This window comes from Tachypleus tridentatus, chromosome 8 (assembly GCF_004210375.1).
Source record: "Tachypleus tridentatus isolate NWPU-2018 chromosome 8, ASM421037v1, whole genome shotgun sequence".
Lineage (NCBI taxonomy): Eukaryota > Metazoa > Arthropoda > Merostomata > Xiphosura > Limulidae > Tachypleus > Tachypleus tridentatus.
Window position 1 is genome coordinate 143,449,768 of NC_134832.1, and position 22,607 is coordinate 143,472,374.

Sequence of the window (22,607 nt, forward strand, 5' to 3'; positions counted from 1 at the left end):
GCTATGTGATGGACAAGTGCATGGAGGGGTGGCACTGTTGGTTGATCAGCATGTGCCCACCCTGTCTTTGCCACTCAACACACCCTTGGAGGTCATAGCCATCCATGTTTCCTTGGGTCATATCATCACTGTTTGTTCTCTCTACCTGTTGCCTGGAGAAACATATAATCAATCAGACCTTAATGCTCTCATTGAACAATTGCCATCTCCATTTTTAATCCTGGGGGACTTTAATGGACATCATTCCCTCTGGGGAAGTGCTGATATTGATAGGAGAGGTTGCTCTGTAGAGCATTTGCTCTCTGATAAAAATCTTTCTCTTTTCAATACTGGTTCTTCTACTTATTTTCATGTGACTAGTTAGTCCTCTACTGCTATTGATCTCTCAGTTTACTCCCCTTCACAATTCTCCCACTTTTCATTAGAAGGTTGACAACCCATGAGGCAGTAATCATTTTCCTATAATTTTGAGAGAGACTGGCCATGGTCGATGCTACCCGACCTGCGTGCCCCAGTGGAAGCTGGATCAAGCCAAATGACCATCTTTCACTTCTCTCACAGAACTTGATCCTGCCATCATCTGTAAGCCATCATTAGATGACTGCGTGTTAGCAGTGACTGACTGTATTATACATGCAGCTGCCCAATGTATTCCTACATCCTTGACACGTGTTTTATGATATCCTTGTATGTGGTGGAATCCTGCTTGTCACGTGGAACAAAAGGCTCAAAAACGGGCCTGGGATACTTTTCGTAGGTATCTCACACACTCGAACTTCATTGCTTTCCACCAGGCTTGTGTCCATGCTCGGCAGGTAAGATGTCAAAGCCAGAAGGACTCTTGGATTAAGTTTCCAACCAGCATACCATCTATCACTAGTTCCAAATTCATATGGGACAAGATTCGAAAGGTCAGTGGGCAATATAATTCCGTCCCTCTCTCGATCTTGCTCTCTGATGGCCAGGAGGTAGCATTGCCCATACTCTAGGTGAACGCTTTTGCCAGGTATTTAGTACTTCTGCTTCATCCTCCACCTTTTTAGCCATCAAGACTCAGACAGAGCGATCACCTCTTTTATTTTTTTAGCTGATTGTCTTTATGATTATAATTGCCCCTTTACAGTGGTGGATCGCAAACTGGCCCTTCATCGGTCTGGCATGATGATGTACACTACAGGATGCTGCGCCATTTATCTTCTGCTTCTCTTGCTACTCTTCTGATTGTTTTTAATTGGATTTGGCAGAAGAATGTTTTCCTAATGCCTGACACCAAGGTGTATCTCACCTTTCTGTCAGCCTGGAAAGGATCACAAGATTCTTTCAAACTACCGCCCAACTGCTTTGACGAGCTGTCTCTAAGACCTTAGAGAGGGTGGTTAATGCTCATCATGTTTTGTTCCTCGAATTAAACAACCTTCTCTCGCCCGCCAAATGTGGGTTTTGACGACAGTGCTTCACCATAAAACATCTTATTCGACTTGAAACGTCAATCAGAGAAGCCTTTCTCAAATGACAACATCTTGTATCAATATTCTTTGACCTTGAGAAGGCTTATGATACTACATTGAGGTATGACAATGTTCGAGACCTCTATTTATGTGGGTTACGTGGTCATTTGCCCATGTTTAATTAAAAGGTTTTTAATGGAAGGAGATTCCAAGTTCGTGTGAGTTCAACACTTTCCTGTTCTTTTCTACATGAACTTAAAGATCCTCAGGGCTGTGTTTTGAGTGTCACACCTTTCAGTAGAAAGATTAATGCCATCACTCAAGAACTCCCTCTTACTTTTGTAAACGGGCTCTGTGTCGACGACTTTTACGTCATGTCAGTCGTCGAACATGAAGTATATTGAGCAGCAACTACAGACTGCCTACAATCATTTACTGAAGTGGACCACAGCAAAGGGTTTTAACTTCTCTCTCTTGAACCATTTGCATGTGCTTTTACTGTCAGCAGGGTATTCATCCTGATTCTGAACTCTGTATTGGTGAAGTGCTACCTGCTGTCCCCGAGACAAAGTTCTTGGGACTTATCTTTGACCATAAGCTGACCTTTGTACCACACATCAAGCAGCTACAAGTCAAATCTACAAGAGCACTGAACATCTTCTGTGTCCTCTCTTCCACCACTTGGGGAGCAGATCGATGTTCTATGCTAAAGATGTACCATACTGTTAGTTAATCAAAACTAGACTATGGGTCACTGGTGTATGGCTCTGCCAGGACCTAGGTCTTGAAGATGCTGGACCCTATTCATCATCAGGGTCCCTGGTTCTGCACTGGGGCTTTCTGCACTTCCCCATTCTAGAGCTTATTCACAGAGTCTTATGAATTTCCTCTACACCCCTGCATTTGCAACTGTCTACTTCATACCACCCACTCACCATCCACATCAGACCACCCTTTTAACTAAGCAGCTGGGCAAGCAGGAAACTGATTAATGATGCCTCTGTGAAGCTAACAGTGACTTAAGAAGATTTACAAAGTTGCATTTCCAAGAAGCGAATCAGCGTTCATAAACTGACAATATATTGGTCCCCACATAAAGCTGGCATTATATTGGTGAATGGCAAGAAATAAGCCATTATTAGAAAATAAGCATCTGAAATTTGGTATGGAGTTTGTGACAAAATATGTTAATGATACTGCAGATATGTGGCTTAAAGTTGTGGTCATATGAGACAAAACTCGAGCTGTTTTGGTCTAAATTCAAGGTGTTGCATCTGGTACAAAACTAACACAGCATGCCATCCAGTCAACACCATCCAAATTGTTAAACATGGTGGTGGCAGTATCATGTTATGGGGCATGCTTCTCATTAGTAAGGACTGGGAAGCTTGTCAGGATTGAGGGGAAAAATTGTGGGTAAACTAGAGGGAAAATAGTCAGCCAGAAATCTAAAATCAGCTGGAAAAATTCATATCTCAACAAGACAGTGACCCCGAACACAATGTCAAAGCCACACTGGGATAATTTCAAAGGAAGAAAGTAAATGTTTTGTAGAGGTCCAATTAAAGTCCTAACTTGAATCCAATAAAAAATTTATGGTGATACTTCAAGATTGCAGTCCATCAATGATCCCCAATAAACTTGTCAGGATTGGAGTGATTTTGCCAATAAGAATTGGTGATAACACGTGTTAATAGAGGATCTCTGATAAAATTACCGGAATTATCCGAAATGGAAAAACAAAACAACCTAAAAAACATGGCGTAGGAGAAACAGGAAACAACAACTTGAAATACTTAAACGAACATGAACTCAACTGAATGATTTCCACTTGCCCCGTGCAAGAAGACAGCCATTATAATGCTTTTAATGTTTGTTCTAATTGGCTTTTCTTTGTTTATTTTTACAGTTCATTTCAGTGTCGTCCACTGCATTATGTGCCATGGAACTTAATACCATAATTATTACAAATAAAGGGGCAAAATAGTTTGTTTTATTAATTTCTCGCAAATTTAGCAGTGTAATAACAGAGGGAAGGCAGCTAGTCACCACCACTCACCGCCAGTCCTTGGGCTACTCTTTTACCAACGAATAGTGGGATTGACTATCACATTATAACGCCCCCACGACTGAAAGTGCGAGCATGTTTCGTGTGACGATAATTCGAACCAGCGACCCATAGATTACGAATCGAATGCATTAACCTCCTGGTCATGCCGGCCCAAGGCGAAAGAGGTGAATAGAATGATACTATAGTGCATGTTGAAGCACGCGAATATAAATTGCGAGACCCAGGTTGTTGTACATAGTTTTGTACTACAGCTTTACGTGAATTGTTGTATAGAAATATTTATCGCATTTTGAATACATTTTATTTGTATATTTTACTGTATTAAAATAAATGTATTCAGGGTTGTTGGCTGTAAAAAAAAATTTGTGTTCACCATGATCCCTTGTACTTGTCAAGGTGTTCCCTCGTGGCTCAGTTGTAAGTCTGAGGGCTAATAACGTTAAAATTCGGGTGTCGTTTTTTCAAAAGGGGCAGTCCCCCGCTGGGACAGCAGTAAGTCTTCGGATTTCAACGCTGAAATCAGGGGTTCTATTTCCCTCGGTGGACACAACAACTAGCCTAGTGTGTGGCTTTGCTATAAGAAAAACACAGATACAAAACGGGCAAAGCGCAGTTAGCCCATTGCATACCTTTGCGTTTGATATGAAATGGACGTGTGACATGCGCTGCCCTCTATGTGAATCACACGTAAATTGTGATATTAGTTCACTTTTAAAAAATTCAAAATAAAGCGGGAGTTTGGTTTTATGAAGTTGCACATATCTTCTGGCATCTGGTACAACCTCTGTGCCTTGAACCGTTCTGAGTTTATTGCAACTAGACCAGAACAAATTACTCTGCAGTTGTATTATAATATTGCTGTACTAGTTTAGCATGTTTTCTGGATATCCATCATCTGATAAACCAGTCTTTTTTTTTTTTTTATGTAATCTCCCAGGCGAAGTCCACTAGTGTATGAAACACACAGACTGCATGAATCACAGACATCAGTGATTTCAGTCGGTAATCCATTTTGTTAGTCCATGTTTGTCCAAAAAACAAAATTGTACGAATGAAAAATTAGTTACTGCATGCGTTAAATGCAACAATTTTTGAAAGAGTTTATTATTTGTCGAAAGCTAGTGGAATTGTATTTCGTGAATTTAAGAAAACACCAAAATGGCCACAGCTTTTTTTAAAGAAAAATTATAATTTCAATTCTAAAAATGGCACAATTGTTCACTGTTTTGACCCCGTGTCTAAAAGCTGTTACGAGAGTCAAAATATGATTTGTAACTTAAAGAAATATCGTCAACATTATGTATCAAACGTTAACCTTGTTTGTTTACTTTTGGTGATTGTTTGTTTTTGAATTCCGCGCAAAGCTACACGAGGGCTGTCTGCGCTAGCCGTCCATAATTTAGCAGTGTAAAACTAGAGGGAAGGCAGCTAATCATCACCACCCACCGCCAACTCTTGGGCTAGTCTTTTACCAACGAATAGTGGGATTGACCGTCACATTATAACGCCCCCACGACTAAAATGGCGAGCATGTTTGGTGTGACGGGGATTGGAACCCGCGACCCTCGGATTACGAGTCGAATGCCTTATCCACCTGGCTATGCCGGGCCCCTTTCATAAGAGAAATCTTAATGCAAATTTTTTTCTTGACAATTCCGGCTTGTACCGGTTTCCGCCTATGTAGTTTCCTCCTCAGACAGGTTTTACTGTATATTGCATTCACTATTCATTTCCATTTATTCTCCTAAAAAAGAATAGTTAATTATTGGAAAGAGAATCTTTTATATGTGATAACTTTGTTATTAGAATTGAATCAATACCTTATGGTCGTGATGATGTGTTGCCATATGACCGTGATGGCTTGTAACAGACGTGAGGGCTGTACGTATAAGCATGATGGTTTGAGAAGACAGATCTTGTTAATTTTCAGACTATACAATGAGGTTGTTGTTTTATTCTCAACAATTTGTCCAAATTTGGCATAGCTTGGTAAACTTAATTTTCCTACAGTGAACCAAATTTACAAGATATTTAAGATATTCTTGAAGCAATAAATTTCGGCATTTTTTTTGTATTTTATATTTCTAAATCGTTGTATCATTGAGAAAACAGTGTTTTGTATATTAAAAAAAAACAGAAATCATTAAGTTCAACATTTTCAACAAATCTTAAAGGGTACGCTTAAAAATGATTTTCAACCCTATACCCTAAGTGTTTAACATCATTGAACAATAATACATTATTTCATTTTCCAATTTTTAATAACATAACTTGGAATACTATGTGGTATAATGCAAGTATGAAGGTATTAATCGTTCAGGGTAGACAGTACAACATAAAGATATGAAAGTACTTGTCCACAGTAGACTGTATAGTATTACAAATAATTTGTTGATTATAATTGTGTAATATAAAAGTTTTTGTTTTTGAGCAGGAAATTCTATCAGTAACAGCTTACTTTAAATCACCAACGATAATGATTTGACTATCGTATCTCATTATAACACGCAGCTTACAGTACACGGAATACGGCTCGCCAGCTCCGAAATCCAGAACTTTACCATAGAGTCAACCCGCATAACCCACTGTCCGTCAGCATGGTTAATTTGCATTACGTGTTATTAAACGAAAGGCTGGTTTGACCCACGGTCCACGCTGAACATCAACATGGTTGTTTATTTTGCATTACGTGTTATTAATCGAAGGGTTAGTCTGACCCACGGCCCACACTGAACGTCAACATGGTTGTTTATTTTGCATTACGTGTTATTAATCGAAGGGTTAGTCTGACCCACGGCCCACACTGAACGTCAACATGGTTGTTTATTTTGCATTACGTGTTATTAATCGAAGGGTTAGTCTGACCCACAGCCTACACTGAACGTCAACATGGTTGTTTATTTTGCATTACGTGTTATTAATCGAAGGGTTAGTCTGACCCACGGCCCACACTGAACGTCAACATGGTTGTTTATTTTGCATTACGTGTTACTAAATGAATGGTTAGTCTTAACTTATTGATAAATTTATATGGTCGGTTTGCAGTATATTTAAATAATGAAACAAGGTCGGTAAACGTAGTGATTTCAACTGCGCTGTTGTTTTATGTTTCTTTCTGGTTATGGGAAGTGCTTGAAGCCATGATGGCAATAATAATAATAATAAATAAAATTCAAACTAAGCTGGTATATTTCAACATCATTATTTCTTCACAGACCAACATATAATGTTACTTTAATATCTTAGAAAGTCGGTGTTACAAAATGCACAAATAAAATAGCGTCTAGAATTCAATATCTTATTAATTTGTTATGAGTAGTTCGCTTTATATCAGAACACTTTATAATCTTGTTTTAAAGGATTATATGTCCCCCAGTGGCACAGCGTGGTCTCCAGACGTAAAACGCTAGAAATTGGGTTTCGATACTCGCGGTGGGCAGAGCACAAAGAGCCCATTGTGTAACATCAAACTAAAAAAAAATGATTATACATAATTTGAAGTTCTATAGAAATCCATAATCTACGTCATCGAGTAATTAATTTAAGAGGTTCTATAGCATTACAAACCTCACGTAAATCCAGTTGAATTGAAATAGTCGAGATATATCACAGGATCTCTAATTTTATAGTATTGTTCACAAAACTCGGTGAATTGCTCAAGTGTTACAAACGATATCGGTATTTGAATACTAAGTTGAAAGCGGTCCACGAAATTACGAAATAAATATTTATTTATTTATTAGAAAGAACGATTATGTTCGTAACTTTTTAAGCCTATTATTGTAAGTATCTGTAATTCAAATGAAGTAAAAGGTTCAGCTGGTTATCCGAAGGTAAGCTGGTAGTGTGTGATTTAAAATGGTGTTCGCTGACCTTGATATAAAATAGATCCCTCCAACTGTGCATACTTGGAAGATAGAGTTTGCCCTAACGGCGTGGTATAATCAGTAATATACTTAACTAAGCAGGCTCGTATTGTTTGTTTAATCAAGCCTCATGTTTTTGCCAGAATATTACAATTTAAGGAAAAGCCAAGACGTTAAATTTGCCACAATAATATCACCAAATTGTTGGTTTAAAAATAGTTAAACTTGAAATTGTCGTTTTGTTAACTCTGAATTGTTTGGTATGTTTCAGAATACCAGCTTGTCAGTACTGAATCAATGATTTTAATATGGGTTTAGCCTTCAGATTACCTTATTATTAACCCAGATTGTTTGTTTTGTTTCAGTTTATGAATACAAAATAGTCTTGTTTTGTTATATGAACTTGACTGAGTGTATAATGGTTTCAACATTGCTTATGCTTAAGTGAGAACATTAGGGTTAATGAGGTCCCAGTCTCATCTTGACCCCTCGTAATTGAAAAACGAACAGCCGTTACTTCGTGTGTGCATATTTATAATCAGTAGTCTCTATACTGTAGTACAGGTCCTAGTATCTAGTATCATAGTAAGTACATACTATGTATAGCACAGACAGCCAGAAATTTATAATTTTACAAGTTATTGTAGCATAGCTATAAGGGTTGTGCGAACAGTATGTTCATTTTCTGTACAGGTAACTGTTAATTTGGAAAGATGTAGAAGTACAATCACTTGCATATCAACATCTGGTATGACTGTAAGGAATTACGTTAAATAGCTGTTAGTGTACTTAGAAGCAGTTTTAGCAAATATAAATATAGGTATTTTTTTACCCTGTTTATCTGGTTAGAAACTATATTATACGTACAAAACTAAAATTTATAACTAAACGCAATATAGGATCACGATATTTTTGTGTCTGTATTTACTAACAGTTCTCTAGTTATTTATTTTTGTCTTTTTTGTGTGTGAAATTCTTCATTCGTCATTTGTTCTTTTAATTGTATCACTAGGTGGCGCTGAACGATCTGCCGATTCTAGTTGATGCTCATGGTAGCTTGCGGGGCCATCGGAAACAGTAACGATCCCCATCTTTCCTTGGACTGTATGCCTCTGGTAAGTTACAGCTTTTCTAAACTTTAACACTCATTTGATGAGTAACGTTTCTAACTAATATGTTACCGTACCATGGGGGAATACGTTTCTAGGAGTTTCCATCGTTGTTTCTGCTTCTTCTGTTTGAATTGAAAACTGTTTTACGTAAGTTAAATTAGAAACTAAAGCTGCATGGGGGAGGGAAGTGTGTACGTTTGTGAAGAGGATCACACAGGGTCTAATCTACTAAAGATACCATACGTTATTCTGGAGAGGGTAACGGTTTTATTTTGGGAATGTTGCCAGTGAGTGCTGGTACCTGGTCCGCTGTGAACCTCCGACGTTTATCAGAAAGGGGATGACCGACGCCAAATTCTTGGGAGTAAGTAAACAGTTTTGAATAGCTTCACGCATCTGATGTTCGGTTAAGAGTCTTATATGTCTAACAATTAAAAATCAGTAAAGAAGAACATTCGTGTTTGGCACCAAATAACACTTGAAAATATTTCGTGATAATATTTCTACCAAGAGTCTCAACTTTTAGAACAAAGTCTGTATTATATAAAAAAACCGAGGTGTGCAATTCGTCACAAATAACAAACCACAAACCCTTTGTTTTATTTACGTATTAACAAACCATTGATTTTACATAAATCTGTTGTAAAGTAGGTATTTTTTGTGCGTAAAGAAAGTTTTATTCGTGAATGTTGTTTAGGTTAACAAAAATTTATTTTGCGTAAGTTTGTTTTTGTTTGTTTGTTTTTTGAAATTTCGCACAAAGCTACTCGAGGGCTATCTGTGCTAGTCGTCCCTAATTTAGCAGTGTAAGACTAGAGGGGAAGGCAGCTAGTCATCACCACCCACCGCCAACTCGTGGGCTACTCTTTTACCAACGAATAGTGGGATTGACCGTCATATTATATCGCCCCCACGGCTGAAAGGGCGAGCATGTTTGGCACGATGAGGATGCGAACCCGCGACCCTCGGATTACGAGTCGCACGCCTTAACACGCTTGGCCATGCCGGGCCTTTGCGTAAGTACTGAACAGATGTGTTGTTATACACTTGTGTGCTTAAATTAGTTGAACATGCACATTTTTGTTGTGTAAAGATGTGCATCTTCACAAAACTTTTATTACAAACGAGATCATTGCACAGCGTCATTGTTCTCGTACAAGTAAAACATACATATCCAGGTGCTTCAATAAGTCTTCATGTGAGCCTTAACCGAATCTTCTGTTGCCTATCCAAGTGCTCAACTGGATCTCTTTGTTGCTTGTATAAGTACGCAACTGAATCTTTCCAATCCAAGTGCTTAACAGAATCTCTCGTTTCCTATCGAATTACTCACGGTAATCTCTTTTTAGCCTGTCCAAGTGCTTAACTGAATCTTTGTTGCATATAAAATTTTTCTGCTAAACTTGTCGTTTATCCAAGTGCTTATAGAGATCTATTATTATTATTACCTCTTTGATAAGGTGTACGTTAGATCTATTATTATTATTACCTCTTTGATAAGGTGTACGTTAGATCTATTATTATTATTACCTCTTTGATAAGGTGTACGTTAGATCTATTATTATTATTACCTCTTTGATAAGGTGTACGTTAGATCTATTATTATTATTACCTCTTTGATAAGGTGTACGTTAGATCTGTTATTATTATTACCTCTTTGATAAGGTGTACGTTAGATCTATTATTATTATTACCTCTTTGATAAGGTGTACGTTAGATCTATTATTATTATTACCTCTTTGATAAGGTGTACGTTAGATCTATTATTATTATTACCTCTTTGATAAGGTGTACGTTAGATCTATTATTATTATTATTACCTCTTTGATAAGGTGTACGTTAGATCTATTATTATTATTACCTCTTTGATAAGGTGTACGTTAGATCTATTATTATTATTACCTCTTTGATAAGGTGTACGTTAGATCTATTATTATTATTATTACCTCTTTGATAAGGTGTACGTTAGATCTATTATTATTATTACCTCTTTGATAAGGTGTACGTTAGATCTATTATTATTATTACCTCTTTGATAAGGTGTACGTTAGATCTATTATTATTATTACCTCTTTGATAAGGTGTACGTTAGATCTATTATTATTATTACCTCTTTGATAAGGTGTACGTTAGATCTATTATTATTATTATTACCTCTTTGATAAGGTGTACGTTAGATCTATTATATTATTACCTCTTTGATAAGGTGTACGTTAGATCTATTATTATTATTACCTCTTTGATAAGGTGTACGTTAGATCTATTATTATTATTACCTCTTTGATAAGGTGTACGTTAGATCTATTATTATTATTATTACCTCTTTGATAAGGTGTACTTTAGATCTATTATTATTATTACCTCTTTGATAAGGTGTACGTTAGATCTATTATTATTACCTCTTTGATAAGGTGTACGTTAGATCTATTATTATTACCTCTTTGATAAGGTGTACGTTTTTTCACACAAACATTTTTTTCATAACTGGCTTTAAACAAATACGTTTGTCAGAAGTATTTTTAATGATAGTGGTAAGTGTTTTATATATAGTTCGGGTTTATTTGGCACTTTCTAGCACTTGAACAAATTTGGTTTAAAGCAATATATACACAAGCGTGATACAATACAGTTTATAAAAGCTAAAGACACACGTGTTTTGTGGTAATGATCTCTATGAAGGACATCATATGCCAGTAAACACGTGTTTTGTGGTAATGATCTCTATGAAGGACATCATATGCCAGTAAACACGTGTTTTGTGGTAATGATCTCTGTCAAGGGCATCATATGCCAGTAAACACGTGTTTTGTGGTAATGATATCTGTCAAGGGCATCATATGCCAGTAAACACGTGTTTTGTGGTAATGATCTCTGTCAAGGGCATCATATGCCAGTAAACACGTGTTTTGTGGTAATGATCTATATCAAGGGCATCATATGCCAGTAAACACGTGTTTTGTGGTAATGATCTCTATCAAGGGCATCATATGCCAGTAAACACGTGTTTTGTGGTAATGATCTCTGTCAAGGGCATCATATGCCAGTAAACACGTGTTTTGTGGTAATGATATCTGTCAAGGGCATCATATGCCAGTAAACACGTGTTTTGTGGTAATGATCTCTATGAAAAGCATCATATGCCAGTAAACACGTGTTTTGTGGTAATGATCTCTGTCAAGGGCATCATATGCCAGTAAACACGTGTTTCGTGGTAATGATCTCTATCAAGGGCATCATATGCCAGTAAACACGTGTTTTGTGGTAATGATATCTGTCAAGGGCATCATATGCCAGTAAACACGTGTTTTGTGGTAATGATCTATGTCAAGGGCATCATATGCCAGTAAACACGTGTTTCGTGGTAATGATCTCTATCAAGGGCATCATATGCCAGTAAACACGTGTTTTGTGGTAATGATCTCTGTCAAGGGCATCATATGCCAGTAAACACGTGTTTTGTGGTAATGATCTCTATGAAGAGCATCATATGCCAGTAAACACGTGTTTTGTGGTAATGATCTCTGTCAAGGGCATCATATGCCAGTAAACACGTGTTTCGTGGTAATGATCTTTGTCAAAGTCATCATATGCCAGTAAACACGTGTTTTGTGGTAATGATCTCTGTCAAGGGCATCATATGCCAGTAAACACGTGTTTTGTGGTAATGATCTCTATCAAGGGCATCATATGCCAGTAAACACGTGTTTTGTGGTAATGATCTCTATGAAGAGCATTATATGCCAGTAAACACGTGTTTCGTGGTAATGATCTCTGTCAAAGTCATCATATGCCAGTAAACACGTGTTTTGTGGTAATGATCTCTGTCAAGGGCATCATATGCCAGTAAACACGTGTTTTGTGGTAATGATCTTTGTCAAAGTTATCATATGCCAGTAAACACGTGTTTCGTGGTAATGATCTTTGTCAAAGTCATCATATGCCAGTAAACACGTGTTTTGTGGTAATGATCTATGTCAAGGGCATCATATGCCAGTAAACACGTGTTTTGTGGTAATGATCTCTGTCAAGGGCATCATATGCCAGTAAACACGTGTTTTGTGGTAATGATCTATGTCAAGGGCATCATATGCCAGTAAACACGTGTTTTGTGGTAATGATCTCTATGAAGAGCATTATATGCCAGTAAACACGTGTTTCGTGGTAATGATATCTGTCAAGGGCATCATATGCCAGTAAACACGTGTTTTGTGGTAATGATCTCTGTCAAGGGCATCATATGCCAGTAAACACGTGTTTTGTGGTAATGATCTCTGTCAAGGGCATCATATGCCAGTCTTCTTTCTCGCTCCTTTGCTCTTCTCTTTTGTAAGTGTTTAAAAGTTACAAGTAGGTTAAGGTCATAAAGTCACTTGTACACCCTGATGTTGAGTTGTTGCTTTTGGGCGGTTTACCACATTTCATATATATGATTTATATTATTCCAATAATTATTAAGCACTCACGTTAACCCCTAGTGGCGGACTTGAATTGCTAGAAACCGGGTATCGATAGCTTTGGTGGGTACAGCAAACATACCCATTTGTGTAGCTTTGTGCACAACAAAAACAAAGAAATACTTAGGTCAAGATAAGTTATAACTTTGTGGTTTAAGTACTGAAAATGAAGTGTTTAAGACATTACAGTATAAAGGTAAACCTAATTGCTCGGCAATGATCGTGTGGTTCAAATTCGTAGGTCTAAGTGTTCCTTGTTTAATAGGCCCGGTGGTTAAGGCACTCGAGTCGTAACCCGAGGGTTGCGGGTTCGAATCCCCGTCACATCAAACATGCTCGCCCTTTCGGCCGTGGGGACGTTAAAATGTTACACCTAATCCCACTATTTGTTGGTAAAAGAGTAGCCCAAGAGTTGGCGGTGGGTGGTGATGACTAGCTGTCTTCTCTCTAGTCTTACACTGCTAAATTAGGGACGGCTAGCGCAGATAGCCTTCGAGTAGTTTTGCGCGAAATTCAAAACAAACACCCTTGTTTAATAGTTAAATTGTACAAAAATAAATGTTCCTACAACTGTGTGGCACGATTTCATGCAGAAAATGTTAAATTGATATAGCTTAAAAAACACACGTGATTTGTTGTATTCCTGAGTGTAATATAAACTCTCGTGTTTGCAGAAATACACGCATCTAAAAAGTATTAAAACCAGTGTCAGACGTTTTAAACTTTTCATTTCAGACATTTTGGAAGTCTGTAAGGAGGGCTTTTCGCTTAGGATAAAAGCTGAGTTCTACTGTGTGTTTTTTTATTCTGCTTTTATGTGTGTTTGTGTTTCATTGGCGCATCCTGTGGACGGTCATCTAGCCACCATTTATATATCGGGTTGTCTCCTGAGTCCATCGAAAAGTCACTACAAGTTCGAGTTTAACTTTCAGATATAGAGCATGTTCTCTGTAGAATATTCCAGCATTAGAAACCATCGCTATTGTCTTATAAAATCGCCACTCAATAACAGAGAACATACTTTCCTCTAATGAACAATTTGTAGAGATGGCCGTGTAGATATTTCGTAGTGTTGTACTGAAAATAGTTTGCGCTGAAAGGGTTCAAAATCATTTTTTAAAACAATTCATTAAACGCTGTTGACGTGATAGAAGCTTCGCGTCTCATGATCCATGCTTATAATTGTTATAAGTTGACTACTTACCACCAGACGGACTTGACTTTTGTTATCAAATTGTGATGTTTAATCTTCATCCGTCACAAATTACAGTTTAATTATCATACGTGTGCTTAAACTACGTGCAGTGTAACTTTAGATTGTTTCTAGTCGATTTTAATGAAATCTTCAGGAAATTCATTTAAAGGAATTTGGTCGGTAACTTGTCAATATATCTTGTATGTATGCTTAGCCACCCCCATCTTAGAGTGATATATGGGGATCCTGCCCCACCACGTCTTCTTTGTGCATTAAACGAGTACTTCAGTTAGTAAATTATATAAGAACTCTTCATATCCCTGGAAAATTCTAATTTAGAAAAAGCCTCGTTGGGCGTAGGTTACAAAGACTGGTGGGTATAAAAAAAACAACAGATACATATTGCGCATGTTAAAAAACGTTCTTAGGCCTGAAGTTTTTGTTTCATCAACGTGGGTGAAGTATAAATAACAAGACTGCCCACATGTAGAAGACTTGTTTACCCCCCACCTTACCCCACGGATTTTAGGAATCAAACTAATACGGAAAATTTTCCCAGTAAATATTGTAAATTATGTTTCGCGTGATATTTTTTATCGACTAGTTGTAAGGGATTGACTAGTTGAACACTATGGTGAGTGTAACGTAACATTATAAAACACGTAAATTGTTTTCCTTATACAGTTATAGTGAAATCCTGTATTAAAATCATATACCAGTTTGAATACCTGTCTTTATGGTTTGTTCAGTTTGATTGCTTCAAGACTTTCGTGCATAGCCACATATAAAGGCTATAGTTGTATAGTCATCCCTAGTCTTAACTGATGGACTAAATGGGTGGCAGCTTTTTAACAACACACACCAATGATTTTTGGGCTACGCGAATCTAATTCTGTAGTAGAATTTGACTGCCACTCTTATAAATCATAGTGTACTCACGGCTTCAAGATACGGGTTTCGTTCTTGTGGCATCCTGATGCAGACTGTGAACCCAGTCTAAGCCTATTCTATAAGCAAACGGTATGGACTATGTTTTAACGAATGCTCATTTCTAAAACATCGCTTATATAAAACGTTGAACGTATAATTTATTAACTAAAGAACAAATAATTAAAAATTTACACTCAATTTCACAACAGGAATCAGCTTCAAATATCACAGTTTTCCACATGTTTTGCCTAGTGCATGATCACTTTGCAATGACTAACTATGAGTTCTGATATTTTGGGGTTTACAGATGTCTTCTAGGCTAAGAAGCAATACTTAAATAATGCGTATATTCAGATTTTATTTAAAATATGTAGAACTAAGTGGACAAGGATTGTATTATGCATCTCTAAATCTGGATATTTTGATATGTTTAGTTTTTATGTAGTTTTACTACTAATCTTAATTAGATTAGCTTTAGCAGTGTTTAAGTCATTTAGTCATTCCTCTGCTACATCAAACAGTGGACCTACTATCCAAACTTCTAGTAAAGTTATCAGATATAATTAAAAAAACTTTTGTTTAAAGTAGGTTAATAAATTTTACACAAAAAATAAATTCATAAAATAGCATCATATTATCCAGTTACTTGCATCATTATCCTCTCCATAACTCAAAGATTCTGGAACAAATTGCACTACTATTAATTACAAAATACAGCTTCTAACTTATCCATTAATCAGATACATAATACATAATTCCTTTATGTTACTTTGTCTACTGTCTCTCATTTATGCTCAATACTTAAGTGAAATCTTTTATGTTAATGGAATTCTTGTACAGTCTTTTTCTGATATATCAGCATCAGATCATATAGATCCAATTTTGTTTTATATTCATATTCATTTTTAAAACAAGAAACCACATCTGATTTGCCCATATCATCAAATAATGCTTAGACTTTGTTGTTTCCTTGATAATTACATATCAAGCCTTAAAGGATCTTGTTTAATATAAACCATTTGTTGTGTGAAGTATAGTTTACTACATTTTTATCCTTCTTACTGTCACTTGGGGCCTGGTTATTAGTATTGGATCAAGTTTTATTTATGAACATTCTCACCCTCTCAACTATGAGTGTCTTATAATGTAGTGATCATTCCCACTACTTTCTGGTAAATTGTACTCTAAAGTTGGTGGTTTATGGTGTTGACAAGCTGATGTTTTTTATAGTCTATTACTTCAGAATTAGTGATGGCTAGTGTAGATGGCTCTAAAGTAGCTTTTCATGAGATTTAACAAACAATACCACTGTGTTTGGGTCTTTTTATCAGCATTGGCTTAATTTCTGTGATGTGTATTTTTTCTCCTAGGCTATGCACTCACATTCTGACTTAGAATTTCTTTATTTCAATTGTACTTTACTGTAAATACATCACTGAATTTAATGGGTAAACTCATAGATGCAGTAACAGTATTTTTCAACTCAGTGGTATATTTCCACATTGGATGCCATCAGAGCAATTGCAGAGGATGTACTATGGCATCTTTCATTTTCATTCAAGCATAAGAGGTTCAGAAATGTTACCAGTGGCTAAAATTATCGTAACTCAAAAACAGAAGTGGAGATCTTAATTTCACTTCATTTTGCCATGATTCAGTAACATTACTTGCTGGTTCAGCATCTTACATTTATATGCCTTACAAGTAATTATTACTTTCAAGTTGTTGCACGTATGACATGTAGCAAAATTAAAGTATATAAATATACCATTAGTTGATGAGCACCATTCTTTTCAAGCCAGTCACATAAGAATTCTCAGTTTACATATCTCCATATTGAATCTAGCATATGAGATTAGAAAATGTGTTGATTATTTCAGTCCTATATATCTGTTTCAAATATAAACATATGTAATGATAAGAGCTCATCAACCTTGTAAATAGCAGATTGTTATTCATTGTGTGTAAGTCTACTATCTGCTTTCTGATGAGCTCATAGATTTACTGTTTAAGCAACCCATTAAGTTCTTTTGTTCTTTTAGATATGTTACCATATTTCTAAATTGGTAATATTTGGTACCTGTGTTTAGAATCAAAAGGTTTTGAGAATACTGGTACAGATGTTTATATTAGGGTTTTCGCAAGGATAGTAAGTATTTGTTTTTAAATATCATCAGTATACAGTTATTTTTCTTAATGAAGTCTGCCTACAAGATATACTTTTCTTCTATCTCTCTCTTATCTGCACATTATGTTGCTAATAAAATGTTAGAATGGAAGTACTGACTGACACAACTACATACACTGAAAGAAGAATTTGTTTTTTATTTTATGGATATCTGTGATATAATTGCATGACAACAAATCTATGATCTTGTTGGACAGTTTTGAGTAGCAGACATGAGAGAATAATATGATACCTTTAGCAACCATTGTGAGGATTTATGTTTTGGCTCTATGGTTGAGCACATAATGATTGCAAGAGGGAAAAACAGAACTGGTAGCTATTCTTCCTTTCTTAAGATAGGTTGTATTATTAATGTTAATCAATTCTTCCAAGTGGAAACCAAAATGCCAAGTCCTTTTCATTTTCTTTTATTCATTCAGTGAATTAAAAGTGAACTAGCTTTTATATACCCATTACGCTATGTCTGCATCATGGTGAGCCTCTATATACCCATTACAGTATGTCTGCATCAAGGTAAACCCATTACAGAATGTCTGCATCATGATGAGCCTTTATATACCCATTACAGGATGTCTGCATCATGGTGAGCCTCTATATACCCATTGCAGAATGTCTGCATCATGATGAGCCTTTATATACCAATTGCAGGATGTCTGCATCATGATAAGCCTCTATATACCAATTGCAGAATGTCTGCATCATGATAAGCCTCTGTATACCCATTACAGAATGTCTGCATCATGATGAGCCTCTATATACCCATTACAGAATGTCTGCATCATGATGAGCCTCTATATACCCATTACAGAATGTCTGCATCATGATGAGCCTCTATATACCCATTACAGAATGTCTGCATCATGATGAGCCTTTATATACCCATTACAGAATGTCTGCATCATGATGAGTCTTTATATACCCATTACAGAATGTCTGCATCATGATGAGTCTTTATATACCCATTACAGAATCTGCATCATGATGAGTCTTTATATACCCATTACAGAATCTGCATCATGATGAGCCTTTATATACCCATTACAGAATGTCTGCATCATGATAAGCCTCTATATACCCATTACAGAATGTCTGCATCATGATGAGCTTTTATATACCCATTACATTATCTATGCATCATGGTTCACCATTATACACCCGTTACATTATCTGTGCATCATGATTCACCTTTATACACTTGTTACGTTATCTGTGCATCATGATTCACCTTTATACACTTGTTACGTTATCTGTGCATCATGATTCACCTTTATACACTTGTTACGTTATCTGTGCATCATGGTGCATCTTTATATACCCATTGCATTATCTATGCATCATGGTGAGTCTTTATATACCCATTACAGTACGTCTGCATCGTGGTGAGCCTTTATATACTCATTACAGTATGTCTGTATCATGATGAGTCTCTGTATACCTGTTATAGTATGTCTGCATCATGATGAGCCTCTATATACCTGTTATAGTATGTCTGTATCATGATGAGCCTCTATATACCCATTACAGTATATCTGCCTCATGGTCCTTTCTTGTTTTTATGAGCCTAAAGATGGAAATTTATGAACACAGAAGCTGTAGGTTGTGGTTGACAAAACGTTATTAGACATCTGGTAAGAACAGTTCTGCAAGGCATAAAATTTGTATTGTATTTATAATACTGACTTGACCAGCAAATTTAAAACAGCTTGCACTGCAGTCAAAGATAGAAAGCTACCATAAGCTACACTCAGGAATTACAATAGTCTAATAATGTTAATTGTTCCTAATCTTCAATCCTATGTCAACATGAATAATGGCCTTACAGTTTCAAGTGTTGTTATGTATTAAACAGTTCTAGATGCATGTATTTATAGTCTGTGTTCTTTTATATTAGCAAAAACCAGTTGGAAAAGGATTAGATATATTTCTTAGTACTAGCTGACTTGATTTTATAGGTAGTAAATAACAATTTGTTATTATTGGAAACAAAATTATGGAAATGAAAAATATATATTATTTTAGAAACATATTTGTGTTTGCAGCTGTACTCTGCCAAAGACTATAGTTACTTTAAAAAATGTCAAAATAAATTTGTCTGATTTTGTGTTTATTAGAAAATGAAGATGGTCATTTTAAGAGGGCCATATTGTTCAACATCACACAACTGATCTTATCAGTCAAACTCTATCATACATTTTTTTTTATTTTATAATATTTTAACTAAAATATAACCACGTAAATCCTTCAAGCAAAACTTCTGAGCTTTCACCAAAGTAAGTACTGTGTGAACAAATCTATTGTAATGAGCATACAGCATAGAAAATGCCAGTATATATCACATACACTGAGTTGATAATGATATATTAAGGTATTTGGATATTGGAAAAGGTTTATTAGCACATTCTTAAAGCCAAAAATGACATCATTTTACCACGTGTAATGTAGTGTTTGAAATTCTAAAACCGTGTATTGCACAACGTTACTGGATATGTTTAGTGATAGTAATTATTCTTCTATGCAGGTTACATAAACAAACAAATTTGACCTAACCTGTTTTTAAAACAGAAAACTTGTTTCGATCTAAGGTGTAGTTCCCAAGAACAAATGCTGTTTACAAGTTCAGGTGTCTGTGTAGTACATAAACATGTGTAGTTTTTACTAGGTGATTATCTGTTTGGATAATAATTTGAAAAACTATAAAACCTGATTTATGTGTCCACTGTTGCTCAGCACAATCTAATGAAGCGGATGTTTCTTGGTTATCAGCATTGTTATTAGGGTTGAAGATCAACAGTTCTTCAGATTTTGTGAGAATCTACAACTGAGGCTGGCTTTGAACTAGAAATGTAGCTTTCCAACTTCTCACTTGTTTTATTTTTATATCTACAGCAAGTTCTCTGTACTATATTCATTTAGTGATGGGCAGAGCACAGATAGTCCATTGTGTACCTTTGTGCTTAAAACATGACATCAACAGGTTGATTTATTGGTGAGCAGAGCACAGGTAACTTTGTGCTTATAACATGACATCAGCACTGTTGATTAAGTGGTGGGCAGAGCGCAAGTAGCCCGTTATATAGCTTTGTGCTTTCAATGCAACATCAGCACTGCTGTCACATTTTCTGTTGCTGGTTTTTAGAGTTTCAACATTTGTGGTCATACTTGGAATTGTGTTTGACTAAAAATTAAATTTGTAGTTTTAACAATACGGACTGTTAGACTTTCTGCAGCACCCGTGATCAGTTCTTCTACACATTTACTCAGGTTTATATTGTCATAATTCCTCCAAGCTATGTTCACCCCCGATGCTTGTTACCACTGAGCCTAATTTAAGTTTACGCAAATAGATTCCCCGTGACCTTTGACCCCAACATTATCCTTCAAGTCCTGACCGATCTGCGATATGGCCATTGTTACTATAAAGCTAAATGCAGGCGGGTGATGAATATGCGATGGTTTTTGTTTGCGATACGTAACGACTTTTTTCACTTTGAGAACCGTCCCTAATGGTTTGAAGTTAAGAAAATGGGGAAGAAAATTTCTAGATTGAAAGATAAAGTGTAGAGACCGGAAATGGAGAGTATTGTGTAAGGCCCATAGCGTTTTACTGATATGGTAACATGTTAAACATTTCGTGGTGACCAGTTGGGAAAAGTTTGCTCGGTATTTCACGGCGTACACGCATGAAAGACCAGCTGTTCAATTTTATGGTTTGGAAAGTTCTCGATAAAAGACTGTAATTTGCGTGCATGTTAAATTCACACTACTAACATATCTCACCTTTCCTTTACTACTTGATCTACGAGAATCAGGAATTAGGTCGTCCATATCAAGGCTAACAACTTATTTACGTATACATGACAGTTGTTAATAGCCAAGGACGCAGTATTTACCAACCAGTGGTGGAAGGCAGATGTTGTGTATCTACATGTGATCTGCGCACTTGTATCCTATTTGTGAAATCAGTACGTAAACATGTTTAAAGCTGTGTACTTGCGTCACATACAAACCCACTTCTGACAGTAAAAGTTACGTTCTGATTGCAACATTAAAGCGAGAGTCCGATTCTTTCAAAATAAGTTTTAACACGAAAATAGAACGTGTTTAATCGAGACAAACAGCTGTTGAAATGTTTTCTCTGTGGATATTTTTGGTTGGAATATCTCAGTAAAAGCCATCAGTTATAAAAAAGTAAATTAGTTTGGTGTTTTTTGTGTTTTTTTGAGATACAAAAAACGTACTTGGAGAATTAACAGTTTGTAACTGAACAGACTTTCACTACATGGGTACATTATACAAACACGTATTAGGATATATGGTTAATGACAAAACACAATTTCAATATATGTGCAGTGTTCTATAAGAACAAATATATAAACAGAATCATAAGTTACTGTGGTGCCTTTCTTAAAGAACACTCGACTCGTAATTTGAGGGTCGCGAGTTCGAATCCCCGTCACATCAACATGCTCGCCTTTTGAGCCGTGTGAGCGTTATAATGTGCGATCAATCCAACTATTCATTGGTAAAAGAGTAGCTCAAGAGTTGGCGGTGGGTGGTGATGACTATCTGCCTTACCTCTAGTCTTACACTGCTAAATTAGGGACAGGTAGCGCAGATAGCCCTCGAGTAGCTTTGCGCGAAATTCAAAACAAACAAACAAACAATCCTTAAAGAACGAAATTTCACTACGTCGGAAGTTGTGGCTCTCTTTTCAGTGGACAGAAAGACCAGTACATGTTCAGCTGGGCAGTTAATGAATAGCCGATAAGATAAACATCAGAAATAATGCATGAGAACCGACCCTTTTGCTCTTGTGTTTTACTTCTTTTTGCCCTTAATTATATGTAAGGTCTCAGTTTGGTCCTGAAAGACAAAATCCAGTGAATAGCGCTGTTTGTCTGAAGTAGGCCCTGTCTGTTTAACTTTTAAACAGGTGTGTATGACAAAAGAGTTTGTAGTACTTCGGACATCAGCATAAAAGAAAATGTAACGAACGTAGGTGTTTGTTTATTTCTTGGATTTCACGCGAAGCTACTCAAGGGATATTTGCTAGCCGTATATTGTGATAATACTAGAGGGAAAACAGCTAGTTAACACCTCCGGTTGCTAACTTTCGGGTTACTCTTTACCAACTAAAAGTGGGATTGATTGTAATATCATAATGCTCCCACAGCTAAAAAGTACAAACATTTTCGGTAATGGGATTCGAACCCGCAGATTGCGGGCCGAATGCGCTAGTTACAGATTAATACCAGCCCTAGCGAGAATGGAAGTTTCCAGACGTTACCATTATAGAAAGTTAATGTGTATGTATTTAGTTTAATTAGCAGTAAACAAAGAAGC

General features: G+C 36.4%; 1 protein-coding gene across 1 annotated transcript in view; it reads left to right on the top strand.

The window, feature by feature from the left end:
- The window catches only part of LOC143224035 (nuclear factor 1 X-type-like), an 83,627-nt gene that overhangs the window by 13,522 nt on the left and 47,498 nt on the right, over positions 1–22,607 (top strand). The window contains 1 exon segment of the mRNA XM_076452497.1: positions 8,398–8,500. Coding sequence (XP_076308612.1) covers positions 8,429–8,500 — 72 coding nt within the window. The 5' untranslated portion in view covers positions 8,398–8,428.